This window comes from Phaenicophaeus curvirostris, chromosome 8 (assembly GCF_032191515.1).
Source record: "Phaenicophaeus curvirostris isolate KB17595 chromosome 8, BPBGC_Pcur_1.0, whole genome shotgun sequence".
In the NCBI taxonomy this organism is placed as follows: Eukaryota; Metazoa; Chordata; class Aves; order Cuculiformes; family Cuculidae; genus Phaenicophaeus; species Phaenicophaeus curvirostris.
Window position 1 is genome coordinate 6,238,165 of NC_091399.1, and position 14,421 is coordinate 6,252,585.

General features: G+C 38.3%; 1 protein-coding gene across 1 annotated transcript in view; it reads right to left on the minus strand.

Moving 5' to 3' along the window:
* The window catches only part of COL11A1 (collagen type XI alpha 1 chain), a 151,442-nt gene that overhangs the window by 49,359 nt on the left and 87,662 nt on the right, over window positions 1-14,421 (minus strand). The window contains exons 33-42 of the mRNA XM_069862238.1: window positions 14,324-14,377; window positions 12,147-12,191; window positions 11,963-12,016; window positions 11,823-11,867; window positions 8,594-8,647; window positions 7,684-7,737; window positions 3,515-3,568; window positions 2,517-2,624; window positions 1,683-1,772; window positions 1,341-1,394 (exon numbers count right to left, since the gene is read on the minus strand). Of these exons, the coding sequence (XP_069718339.1) occupies window positions 1,341-1,394; window positions 1,683-1,772; window positions 2,517-2,624; window positions 3,515-3,568; window positions 7,684-7,737; window positions 8,594-8,647; window positions 11,823-11,867; window positions 11,963-12,016; window positions 12,147-12,191; window positions 14,324-14,377 (612 nt within the window). The remainder of the gene's footprint in view (window positions 1-1,340; window positions 1,395-1,682; window positions 1,773-2,516; window positions 2,625-3,514; window positions 3,569-7,683; window positions 7,738-8,593; window positions 8,648-11,822; window positions 11,868-11,962; window positions 12,017-12,146; window positions 12,192-14,323; window positions 14,378-14,421) is intronic.

Below are 14,421 nucleotides of genomic sequence, written 5' to 3' on the forward strand. Positions count from 1 at the left end.
GCAGTCAGCTCCAAGAGAGACCTACTACTGGCCAAGGATGAGCCATCAGTGAGAATAGTAGCACCTCTATGATAATGTACTCAAGAAGGGGAAAAGACTGCTGCACAACAACAGTTGGAAGAGAGAGGTGTGAATACAGGAGAGGAAAAAACTCTACAGACACTAAGGTCAGTGAAGAACATGCAGGGGAAGGTGCTTCGGTCACTGGAGCAGAGGTTCTCCTGCAGCCCATGGTGAAGTCCATGGTGCAGAAGCCTGTTGCCCTAATGCCCATGGAGATCCATGGCAGAGAAGATATCCACCTGCAGCTCATGGAGTACCACAAGCCAGAGCAAATGGAGGAGGCTGTGCCCCTGTGGGAAGCCCATACTGGAGCAGGCTCCTGACAGGACCTATCACCCCCTGGAAAGGAGACCAGACTGGAGAAGGTTTTCTGGCAGACTTTGTCACCCTGTGGGGGACCCACGCTGGTGAAGTGCACTCTTGAAGGACTGCACCCTATGGAAAGGGCCTATGCTGGGCAGTGTGAAAAAACGCAACCTGTGGGAAGGCCCCATGCTGGAAAAGTTAATGGAGAACTGTCTCTCATGGGCGGGACCTTATGATGGAGCAGGGGAGAGTGTGAGGAGAAAAGAGCAGCAGAGACAACATATGATGAACTGACCACAGCCCCTATTCGATGTCCCCCTGTGCCACTTGGGGGAACGAGACAGAGAATTCAGGAGTAAAGTTGAGTCCCGGAAGAAGGGAGGGGTGGGGAGAGGATGTTTTAAGATTTTTTTTTTTTAATTTCTCATTATCCTACTCTGATTTGGTGGGTAATAAATTAAACTAACTGCCCCAAGTTGAGTCTGTTTTGCCCCTGACAGTAACTGGTTAGTGATCACCCTGTCCTTAATGTGATACATGAGCCTTTCATCTTGTTTTTTCTCCTCCTGTCCCGTTGAGGAGAGGGAATGATAGAGCAGCTCGGTGGGCACCTGGCATCAAGCTAAGGTCAATCTGGAACAACAGCATGAGTCCACTATCTACTACACATGGATCTTTCCACTATGAAAAGCCCCTTTAATGTCAACAATAACTTGTTGTTATAAGTGGCAAGTACTGAGTAACAAGTAAATCTCATACCTTCTGAGAGCAAAAGGCTTTGTGTATTTACAACCTTCACGTTCCTTGAATGTTTAGAATATGAATAATTAGTAGAAATAATTATTTATTACTTTGAATGACATATATCTGTCCGTTGTTTTACAGACTGAGAACATCACAGCATGTAAAGAAGGAAAAAAGGTTACTATATAATATTGTTTACATTTCCATAGATTATTGCATTTACTTACAATTGGTCCAGGTGGGCCTTGTGGGCCTTCCCCTCCTTTCAGACCAGCTGGACCCTGTGAAAATGAAAAAAAAACCTCAATTTATCTCTTACACTGGCAAGTTCAAAAGTTATTTTTGCAAAACATGTAATAGAAAAAAATGCAAAAATACAAAGACAAAAAAATTAATAAATTCCTTTTTGCTTATATAGCAGATGATATATAACAATCTCAGATACTTGATGTCTGTTCTCCTATTGCAGTTTTTTTTAAGCATTGTAGAATTGCCCATGAAATAAAAGAGTTAATCCACTGTTTCTTGTATTTAGAATCATGTGAATTCTTCTAGTGCTTATACCACACCTGACCACCCGGCAGGCCTCTCTCTCCAGGGAAACCACGAAGACCTGCTGGTCCATCTTTCCCAGGAATGCCTTGAGGGCCTGGATCACCCTAGAAGACATTTTACATTTTGATTAAAACCTCAAATGTTAAAAATGCTCATGATAGTCATTAAAAGAGTAATAAAAACAAAATACCAGATCCTGGTTCCAGTAATGCCCCCACCTATTCAGGCATTCTTTTAAGATTTTCAGTACAATAGTCTATCAATATGGTTACATTTTAACAAGCTTTGACAAAATACAGTGTTAGTTATAGAATATAGTGAAAAACATGCAAGTCATTGTTTAAAGATACATTCATTATAAATTTACAATGCCTATATAAAATGGAAGATTAAATAGATTTAAACAATAACTAGATAAGTAATATTTTTCTTGTGCTTCAGTGGTGGCCAAGAAGTAAGCAAAGAGTTAAATTTGATACATGAAATTCTGCCTTGCAGCCAGTATTACACCTCCTACTATAGAATGTATAATTTTCCACATTGGTGTGAACACGACTACGTATTTCCACAGTGAATGTGTGGTGTACATACACGGGTTTTTGTTTTTTTTAATTACAAAAATACTAATTATTGGCTAAAGAGAATTCTCATTATTTCAATGTAAGAAGACACAGCACTAAAACTGGAATCTTCCTGTTTTCAAAATCCTTCTGGGTAAAACAAAGCAATCATGATTTTATTTTGTACGTTCTGATTTTATTCTGCATGTTCTGCAAAATGATTTGAAGTGTGAGGCTGTCAGCAGTTTATCGTTCCCTTCCAATTTGTCCCGCAGAGCCATATCATACCTTAGCGCCTTCTTTTCCTGCAGCACCTGGGAGGCCTTGTTCACCTGGTGGGCCAGGTGGACCTGGATGACCTCTTTCACCAATTGGGCCAGTCTCACCAGTAGGACCCTAAGCACAGAAGTAAAACTTCATTTACCTCAAGGTATTAAATGTCTTAGGGTAGCGGGGAAGTGGGGAGGACCAGATTCTTAATACTGAACTGTTGTGAGTATCTGTTACAGAACAATATTACCATCGGTTAGCACGCATTCCTCACCTTCCCTGCAGGCACAGCTGCCTTACAAAATATCTTTGTCCTATAAAATAAATCTTGCATTGCATTCTGCCTGCAGACACGTCTGTACAGCTTCCAAACAGTGACATCCTGACCTTGCTCCTTAATCAATGAAGTTTTAAAACATAGCGCATATCCACGTATGAGAGGAGATTACAAAAAGGACAGAGAAGGGAAATCCATGTTTATCTTGAAACACCCTCCTTACTGTTGTTTTTCTGAATAATATGAATTAGAAGGTAGGAAAGGTGAAGGATATCTCTTCAGATCACTAGAAGAAAATTTGCATTGAGGGAATTGCCTAAAGAATCTTATGCAATTGAAATGCTTGATTTTGCTGCAAGTGAGTACAATTAGGTCAAATGATATTTTGACAGTGAATCTCTCCACAATCTAAAAGTAACTGAAATTTGGCTTCTGAGAAGAAAGTCATATATTGTATTGTTTTTTTCTAAACTATTTAATGGTAGAGAACTCTGTCTTCCTAATTTTTGTAAACCACCAGCTTTGTAATCACATGAAGAAAACACAAGTGAAAAAGTAAACACAACATTTGCATATTTTGTGGAATGATGATTAGTAAGTACCCTTTTCTAAAACTGTTATATATAATGTTACAAATGTTAATATAACCATCAAAATAGTCCCTTTAATACAACAAATGTAACTGCCTTAGTCATAGTACAACCATTAAACATTGGTCTTATGAAATTAAATTATATACCTGAGGGCCAACAACACCACCAGGACCAGGAGGACCAGTTTTCCCTTGAAAACCCTGTGGAATAAATGTAGAACGCTATGTTACCCAGGACAAGATAAAAAACAGCAAAATTCATATCTGTACTGAAGATAGGAGAAATTCCATGTTGCATATTCCTTCTCTTCAGGAAATAAAAATTAGAAATTCTTTTTTTCTGAAGCATACACAGGAATGAAGTACTGATTAATTGTTCTTATCTCCCTCGGTGTCAATCTCTCTGAGGAGGTACAGCTGTAAAAATTCCAGTCAATTTTACTGATCACTTCAGGTGAACTTAATTAGGTAAGCCTGAATGCAAGAGTGATGCAGCTAAAGCCAGCTGAAAATACATTTTTAAATATATACATTATGAATGATAAAGCCAGATATACAAATGCTTTTTAAAGAAAGACACAGATGGTGGATTAAGTTGTAGGGCCATTAAAGATAAAGAAGAGGTTATACAGAAAAAAGGTGAAAAGAAATAGAGAGCTAGGGAAGATGAAGGTTATACAGAGATGGTAAAAAGACAGCATGAGTGCCAAAAAAGTAAAGAAGTTAATGAGAAATTGATATAGTGACAACAATTGGGAAGCAAAGAATAGAAATGAAATGGTTTGGGGACTTTTTTTCTTCGGAACACCAGCGAATTTTACAGACTTTTCATTTTCTAATCAATGGCTGCAGACCTCCATCCAAAATTAGTCAATAAGCTGAATGACAAACTTACATGTTTAATATATCTTTGAAACATGCTAAATTATTCCTTTAAAATGTTGGAATTGTGTTGCTGCATAAAGTCAAGGGAGTGAATTCACTGCTGCATCCTATCCAGGTTTCCACATAGTACCCCTTCCTAACAGCCTGTACCTGCCTCTTGCTCTGATCACCTGTGTAAAAACAAAGGTGTCATCTGGCCCATATTTCTCATAAATTTTGGGTCTTGCTCAGCATTCCTCTGGGGACAGTCTCAGGGACAGTTGTCCCATTCCATCAGATCCAGTTTAAGCTTTTTCTAGCTCCCTCAATCTGATTCTCTCCTTGCTGCCAGCCAAATGTTACCATGGTTCAGTCTGGCCCATAGCACCTTAGACATTCTGTCTCAGACCTCTGAAATGATCCAGATCAAAACCAAAGTACCCTTTTGCTCTAATGACTGAAAATCAGAACCACTACAGATGGTCTAACTCACGTGTCCCTCCCTTTACACAGTCAACGTGCTTCCAGAAGCCTATTTTAAGGGAAGATAAAGGAATTTTGCTCCTGAAAGCACCTTGAGAAGATCTGCTATTCCCAGGTTTGCAGAATGTATTTATACTTTGCAGTATATTCAGTTGTTCTTGATGCTAACGATGGTTTTACTACTCTGGTTTCTCTCTTGTGTCACTAGCTTATCTATTCCTACAAATTCAAGTTTGTGAAAGAAGTGATAAGCAAAAGAAATTTCTTCAGCAAATACTCAAGATGACCTGAATATCTCATCTAAAATGTTTAGCATAAAACCACTTACACTAATGTCTCAAACATGTGTTTGCAAGGGCCTAATTGGCCTCCATTTTTTAGTTATTTTCTGTGAAAGACAATTTAATAAAACTAAGTTTATTGTAGTATGAAGAAAGACCTTGATTAATTCTAACTGATGAAACAGCTGGTATCTTTCTGTTTTATCCTTTCATAGGCATGAAACACTAAATTCTTGCCTAGCACCAGACAACCTAACAATTTCTGCAGCTGATGTCTCCTTCCAATCTGAGGTTGATACTACTGAAACTGATAATTACTTGTAAGAAGTAACTAGCTTAATACTGGTTTTCAGTATCTAGTTTATTCCTACATTTACATTCCAAATCATTTATCATGATATTACTGTTCCGATGTCTAGAATTTCAGCAAACAATGGCAGTTCTTCCAAATGCATATGGGTGACTGGGGGGAAAAAGCTGTAGCCTTTTCTCTACCCATAGTTACTTCAGTTGCTGTCAACCTATGCTCATTATTCCAGAAACAAGCTGTAGAGTGCAATCTGGGAACTTGGCTCTCCAATTTGTTAAGCTTGACTATGTCTCTTAGCCTGATTCCCTAATTGCTGTAATGCCCACATGCACTTCTGAACTTTAATGAGATATATGCCTAAATAAGAAAAAGAATTCTTAGGACTGATTTGCTAGTGAGCACAATGGAAGTTTTCTGATTGATTTGGTTTTTTTTAAATCTGAAATGGAAATGTTCATCAAAAGAAAAGAAAAAATCAACTAGTCTACTTTTTGTTTTTAAAAAATCTGTTCTTCTACTAAACCACACTCTTGAGAACCCACAGGGGAAAAATATTTTTGAAATAATTCTGGCCCAAGCGTACATATACACAGGGCAGAAAGCTGCATTTGCTCTTAAGTGACTAAATTTTTTTTGAGTCTAACCCTACGAAATCCAAAGGAAATACAAAATTAGAGAACCATAGTATTGACTGAACCTAGAGGGACCTGGCTTAAGTTTATCATTTTGATGCCAGGATTTACTCACTGGGATACTTAGGGGGATTCTTAGGGTATAGCTTCAAAATTTAATACTTTTTTTCACAGGTTCAATCATTCCTGGCTGCCTTTTTATTATGCAACGATTTATGTTACATGGTATTCAATGAGAAAAGAACCATATAGTAAATGCCTGACAAATCATTATTAAAACTGAAATCTGAATAATTTCTTTTACTTCTATTGACTATTTAAGATCATTGTGACGTTAATAAGTTGCATAGCAAAGAAGAACCTCACTCTTATGACAAGGTGACCTGCTTACTGGATGAGGGAAAGCCTGTGGATGTAGTCGTCTTGGACTTCAGTAAAGCCTTTGACACAGTTTCTCACAGCATTCTGCTTCGGAAACTGTCAGTCTCTGACCTGGACAGGTGCACCCTCTCCTGGGTGGAAAACTGGTTGGATGGCCGGGCCCAGAGAGTGGTGGGAAATGGTGTGAAATCCAGCTGGAGGCCAGTGACAAGTGGGGTTCCCCAGGGCTCAGTGCTGGGTCCAGCCCTGTTCAATGTCTTCATCAATGACCTGGATGAAGGCATTGAGTGCACCCTTAGCAAGTTTGTGGATGATACTAAGCTGGGTGGAAGCGTGGATCTGCTGGAGGGTAGGGAGGATCTTCAAAGGAATCTGAACAGGCTGGACCGCTGGGCAGAGTAAAATGGCATGAGGTTCAACAAGGCCAAGTGCCAAGTCCTGCACTTGGGGCACAAAAACCCTATGCAGTGCAACAGACTAGGTGAAGAGTGGCTAGAAAGCTGCCTTGAGGAGAAGGACCTGGTGGTGCTGGTTGACAGCCAACTGAACATGTGCCAGCAGTGTGCCCAGGTGGCCAAGAAGGCCAATGGCATCTTGGTTTGTATCAGAAACGGCGTGACCAGCGGGTCCAGGGAGGTTATTCTCCCTCTGTACTCTGCACTGGTGAGACCGCACCTCGAATACTGTGTTCAGGTCTGGGCCCTTCACTACAAGAAGGATGTTGAGGCTCTGGAACATGTCTAGAGAAGAGGAACAAAACTGGTGAAGGGGCTGGAGAACAGGCCTTATGAGGAGCGGCTGAGGGAACTGGGGTTATTTAGCCTTGAGAAGAGTAGGCTGAGGGGAGACATTATTGCTCTCTACAACTACCTGAAAGGAGGTTGTAGAGGTGATGGCCTCTTCTCCCAAGTGACAGGGGACAGGACAAGAGGCAATGGCCTCAAGCTCCACCAGGGGAGGTTCAGACTAGATATCAGAAAAAAAAATTTCACAGAAAGGGTCATTGGGCACTGGCACAGGCTGCCCAGGGATGGGGTTGAGTCACCATCCCTGGAGGTACTTAAAAGACGGGTAGACAACGTGTTCAGGGACGTGTTCAACGTGTTTAAGGGCAGATAGGAATGGTTGGACTCGATGATCCTGGGGGTCTTTTCCAACCTGATGTTTCTATAATTCCTGTAGGACAGAAACAAAATAAAATTTTCTCACGCCTAACCTACCCACCATAAGAAAACTACAGTTACATAATCTCTTAGTACCAGCCTCTTCTCCTTTCCTCTATTGTCTCTGTTTCTTTAGTTCTGATCACATAAACATGGCTTTTGGAGGTTTACAACACTAACACAGTAGAGTATATCTACTTACTGTCTCACCCCGCTGTCCTGGGTGCCCAGGCAAACCATCTTTTCCAGGTGGCCCCTGAAATTGTAAAGTACATTAATTAAAGCATTTCTTAGCCATGCTTAATTCTGAAAAAAATCCCTGCAATTAGATGTAAGAATCAATGGTCTCTTTGCTTTTTCTAAGCTTGTCTTCAGTACAGTTTAACTGTTTCTATACCAGCTAGCTATGATTCTAATAATACATTTTCCTCATGTACTCCCTGATGTGTGCTTGGAGGGTCAGTGTTAGGCTGTCCAATGCACACACGTTCAAAATGGATTTCTGTAAATTCAGAAATCATGGAAAGTCACTATATTTCCCTTCCCTTTTCATTTGCTTAATTGACTCATTTAACACAAAACTAAGCATTTCAAGAGTAACTGATGACATTTCAATTTTTGGCATTGGAAATAAAAATAAAAAACGCATGGTGAAAAAAATCATAGGTGGTTTGACTCTTATGTATGTACTCCATGTGAGCACAAACACACCGGAAGTGCAGTATAACTAGTTCGGGCTATAGCTCCCATGTATTACTTTTATACACTTCTGCTATTAATGAATGTCTTCTTCCTCTTCAATGAATCAATTCTTAAAAGAAAATACACACCAGCGAAGTAATATTTTGCCTAAATACAGTCTATCACCTGGACATTGGTGTCAATGTACTAAAAGATTTGCAGTTTTGTATGTTATGCCGAATATCATATGAGCTGCACCAATGATCATTTTTCATATGTGAGTTCTTCTCTTAGCCTTAAAGCTCAATAAGCACACTTGTAATCTACACATAAACCATCCTTTAAATATATCTCCAAATACTAGTTTCAGAATTATTGTATGAAAAAGAACATCACTGTTGTTGCATATACTTAATTAAAAAGATACTTACAGGAGGTCCCTTTGGTCCAGGGAATCCAACAGGTCCCTGAGGCCCTTGTGGTCCCTAGCATAAATGAAAAGAAAAACCACTTAAAAGTTTTACGCTAACTGCCATGATACTGGATCGAGAAGTCTGCTTCAATTATAAAATACATGAACTTCAGTTATAAATTAAATGAACTCTACAGATAATGTCTTGTTTTAAGTATAAAGCCTCAGCATCACTGCCATATATATTGGTAGCAACAATTCACCGACGAAGGCATTGGAGGGGATTTCCTGAAAGAAATACTGCCCGTGTAGGAATGCAGTAAGATAAGAGAAAAACTACTTATATAAAATATATCTGTGTCTGACTCTTGAAACAGTGCATAATAAAGTAGGAATCAACTGTGAGTTAGAAACATAATTTTTTGTGTTGCATAAAACATGGGAATTAATTGTCTGGTGGTCTTAATTTTCAGTTCATCATTCATCTCTGGCAATTCATACTACTCCACTTATGATGTGTGGGTTTGCTAGGACATCAGCTGTCAAAATATGTTAGAAGCTTGTATTTTGATGCAAAAGACTTGAGGCAGGAGGCCACATCTCCCAAATTACGCTACCCTTTTGCTTCTGTGATAAAGTACCAACTGTTCCACAAGCCTCAATCATTAAAGCCCAGGCTCGCTTCCAGAGCACGGCGGACTCCCACAGCAGGCAAAGCAGTATGTGAATATAGCTGTGGGAGAGGATCCTTTGTGCCCAGCCTGGAGAATCTACCTGTAAGTGAATCCAGTTCCAGGGTAGACCTTGATTATATTATAATACTAAATCTGAGCCAATTCAGAAGTGCTAGGCAAAGGAAGAAATCTTTGTGATCTTACTGCACTATCCATAATTTTTATTTTCTCTTCCAAAACAGGTGTAAGGTTGTTTCTGAAAACTCCATAATGCACAAAAGTGTTCCCTAAAAGGGTTTGGTTTTTTTCATTCTGCTCTCTCGGAATAAATGACCTTTCCTCATTTGCTTGTGAGCATAACGTAAAGCAGAAAGTTTTTTAAAAAAGGAAGAATTTTATAGAGGAAAACTATTAAAATTGACTCAGCTACTGCACAAAAATACATGAAAGAAATTGGTCCCACTCAGGAACTGGGTTATAAGAGCACAAATCAAAGTTTTACTGGTAGTTGCACCTTCTTTTTCATAAATTCCCACTGTACTTTGATCCTCACACTTTGAGGCTTTAGAAAGAAAGAAGATTTGCTTTTTTTTTTTTAATTCACACCATGGCTTGCAGATTTCAAGCCACTAGACTGATGGATTATGTGCAAAAAAGCACTAGAATATTACAGCATGCTATCAAAATTACATTTTCTTTTTTTTTGTCATTAAATTTCATTTTAACAGTGGCTACACAGGATGGATTATTTAATGTTTACATGTCTGGTACCTGAAATAGTCTCGGTGAGGTAGAAATGACAGTTTTATTTTTTGGCTGACATTCACCCCTATTGGGAAGCAAATAGGTACCTCACACTTACATTACACAAGTGATATGAGATGTGGTGTTCTGCGATTCTTCATCTCTTTGCTATTATCAGTTTCTCTACAGGGATGCCTTCATCTTGGATTGAACTGCTCATTGTTTTCAGTCTCCCCACAGCTTCTCTTTTACACAACCTCTTGAAGCTGTCAGCAAATCTCTTCTTTACAAGGCTGTTATTTACCTGTCTGTCTCTGATGTTCCTCCTAAGTGTAAAACAAACTACAGTTCCTTTCCTGAATTGTGCCTAGTTCTCTACACCCAATATCCCAGCTAAATCAGTCTGCTATTGAATTTCAGCTTCCTGCCTCTGTGTCTTTCTCTCATTTACCACATCATTCCTTTTTCTCCCAGACTTTCCACTTACACCCATTTTCTATGCTCTACTTTGTATATTAACTTGCACTTGATATAGAGCTAATTTCAGCTTCTTACTGCAGCCTCCCTCGGTGTGTTGCTTTAATGGCTTTCAGTCAAATCAAAAAGAAACCTTTTCTTAAGCAGAAAAATGTGATATTAGATACGCAGGCATGTGCATTCCTTTAAATGTATATAGCAGACGTTTATTAATAGTCTATGTGCAACTGTGAAGAATAAAGGTAATAAAATTAACCTTAATTGCTTTCTGCAGACATATAAATTGAAAATTTGAGACTTCTAGAAAATATTCATACCATGTTCTTGCTATTAGTTTTATGGATATCCTTATCTCCACCAATCAACTCAATGAAACCAGGCAGTTTGATCCTATGGCCTTTTTCCTTTTTCAGTTTACTTAGTCATGCTAGCAAAAACAGTTCGCTGCTGTTCTCTCAGTACTGTCACACCAAGCGTGTATGTATTCAGCAAGGAAATAGTGTAACAAAGTGACATTATGGAGCAGGGGAAAATGCATAAGGAACTCCTTCGTGAAAAGGAATACTTCTAGAGATCATTTGGACTTGGGGATGGGTACTGGGAAAGGATTTATAGATTCTCTAGATGAAAGAGGTTAGCAGTTTAATGAAATATGATTAAGAAAGAAAAGTTTGTTCTTAGGCTTTACAAAAATACTTTATCAGAGAGTACATCCACATGTCCACAATCTGAGTTGGTTTTCAATTGCTGCTATTACAAATCTGATTTATTGTTTTTCTGTATACTGTTGTGTAATGGGCTGACTGTATATTGCATTTGTGCATTGATTGGTAATATAATAGCAAGCAGAAAAATTTATTTTAGCAAGCACAATAGGATTTCTCAAGCATGTTGAAAGACGTTTGAAGCCAATACTTAGCTGATCAGAAGAAAACCATCATTTGTTGAACAAAGAAGCTTCTGGAGGTGTCTTGAGTGATTGTCAATCCCAAAAACAAGCAGTACACTGCAGTAAATGGGTCATTCTTAAAAGCATAGGCTGGTAAGTGCAGTGTGAGTTTCACAGATATATCCAAGTGCATGGATACAATACAAAGTGTGTACGTATTCTCTGTGTCCTAGCTGTACGAAACTGACCTACAGATGGAAGAAGCTTTCGGCAAACTTCAGCTCCCCCAGTCTTAACTTTGTGAAAAGAATCACTGGAATTGAGGCTTTGTTAGTTCTGTTACTCTGTTTGAAGAAGGGCAAAGATATAAGAGGGAGAACTTAAAATAAAACAACCCTCCAACCCTCAAATAGCACTCTTACACAGTTTGAAAAGCAACATGTGCATAAATAGGTTTCACATACCCTTTCACCTGGCGGGCCGGGAGGACCATCATTGCCTGAAGTACCCTAAAAAGGAAACACAATATTTTCAAAGATTAAAGCTCTATTTTATTAAAAAGAAGCAGCCTGTAGCCAATTTAAACAGTGTGATTGACAATTACCTTTGGACCTGGTTTGCCAGTGGGACCTCTGGGACCTCTCGAGCCTCTTGGCCCCTGTCAATTTAACACAGATTCACTTGATGATAACTATTGGATACTATAACCAGATCAAAATAATTCTTCACAGTATAGTGGAGGCAGTTTGTATAGGAAAGACACTAAATTGCAAAGCAAAAGTACGTACTGTTGGTCCTCGCTGTCCTCTGGGGCCTGGTTTGCCATGTAATCCCTGAAGAGAAAAGTTCACAGAAATCATCTTAGCGAACAATGTATTTGTGAGACATACTTTTTTTTTCACTGAAGTGGTGGTAGAGCGCATCTCCCTTTGGTTTAAAAGTTATTTTATCTTTAAGCATCTACTTTGCATTTCAATTTACAGAATCATGGCCTTTGATAAAATTGATTGTCTTTCAGAGTTCATGTGGACTTGTAGATAAACGTGCTAAGTTTGCCTCAGAGTCAGATTCTGTCATAGAGATTAGAACATTTTAAACTAGGTTGAAATAGTAGCGAAGATGGCACACAGGAAGCAAAGTCCCTCTGCAGTGTTCTAAAGGACTTAGCATCACTTGCAATATAATAATAGTCTTGAAGAAAAAGCTCCCTGGTTCTCATGGACAGCTCCACAGGTTAACAGAGAAAAAAAAAGGGCAAGTCTCTATTTTCTTTTAATATCGGAAAGTGACTGTTACACCTACCAGGATTCTGCACACTTGCACAGACATATAGAACTTGCCAGAATACTAGCTCAATTTTTTGCTTCAACGTATCTCCTAATCATACTCAACAGATTTCTTTTCTTAGGCTCAGCATTATCATTCCTGTGCATTCTATTGCAAAGAGGCTTAAAATTCAAGGGAATGTTCTTCAGGTAGAAAAAGGAACATGATGACTAGTATTTTCTAATCTCTGAGGTAAACATAACATAAACAGAAAATCAGCAGAGATGCTTTAGCATCAAGCTGGCTTTTATTGGAAACCAAATCAAATATACACACCTATTTTCTTATAGGATTTTCTTTTATACTGATTTTATGTTATTTATCAAAATAAAAATTACGTGTTGTTCTTAAAACACTACACAGCTTGTGTACTTCTCTGGGACAATGACCATCTTTCCTAATATCAGTACGCGTGGTAGCATAAAACAATGGTATCCCTTTACGCAAGGTTAACAACAATGCCTGATTCACATTACAAAAACAGCAGTTATTGTCTCATTGATGATCAGCATAATATGTAAGTATACATGCAGCTTGAAGGCATGAATTACATGGTTAGTACCCTAGCTGAACTGAAAACTTTATGAAGGCCTGATAATGGATCAATATAATTAGAGTTTCATAATTTTAAGTTTGCTCTTTGATGTTATTGTTCTTCTTGGTTTTTTTTTTTATCTGATATCTTTATTAGCAGTCATATCTTTTTTCCCAACAAGGATGAACTGAACATTGTTTATTGCTTGTGTCTGTCCATAACAATGGATCTTTGTCTTAGCTAAAATAATACAAGAACAATTCAAACAATACACCAAATGCCATCAGACTTCATATATTTCATCTTAAAATCATGACTATCTGCTTGTTTTCATGCTGCAGATTAAAATGGATTCTTAAGAACAATTATATGCATTACTTCAGTTTGACTTTGAGTTGCTATTGCCTATGAATTCTGACTCATCTCCTTAATTTCATCATCTGTCTAACAACATGTTCTGCTATGTTCAATCGAGCTTTAGAGACAACAGCACAATGACCTTCTTTCTAACCTATACTTCATTTTACAGTCTGAAGCATACTCATAACAGATTTTCCCCCACCTGCTTCAAGTAAACAAAGCAGCAAAAGCTGTCTATTTACATCTGTTTTTTAATATATCTAATAGTACATATTATTCATCTTGTCTGGTATATTTTGCATTTTTTGAAACTATAAAATCTATAAAAAAGCTTTTGGCAAATCAGAGTAATTATGAAATACAAGCTGAATTTCCTTGAAGGTAAATTGCAAGGTAGCAGGATAATTCATGGTATACAGGAGAAGGACAGTCCTTGCATACTCATTCAGCTATACTATCAAAAAAGATGCTCAGTGAAAGTGATTTATTTTCTCTTTTTCAAATATATAATTATCATAGCATATGCAGTGTGAGAAAGTGTCTGAGCTCCTTTATATTTAGATTAATACCTTAAAGAATGAGAACAAGTGTCTCAGTACGTCCTATTTTACATGAATGTATAGGTTCATCTGAAGTGTTAAAAGTCTGGGTTTAGATAGTAGATTGTATCCTTGCTTCATTGACTTCCCATAGCATTGAGTTCCAGAAGTTAATTAAGAGTCATGCAAGCATGAATTATCATACCCTTGCACCTTTCTCTCCATTGGCACCTGGAAATCCTGGGAAACCAGTTGAGCCCTATGTAAAAAATCAATGCAAATATCAAAGAATATCTACAGCAA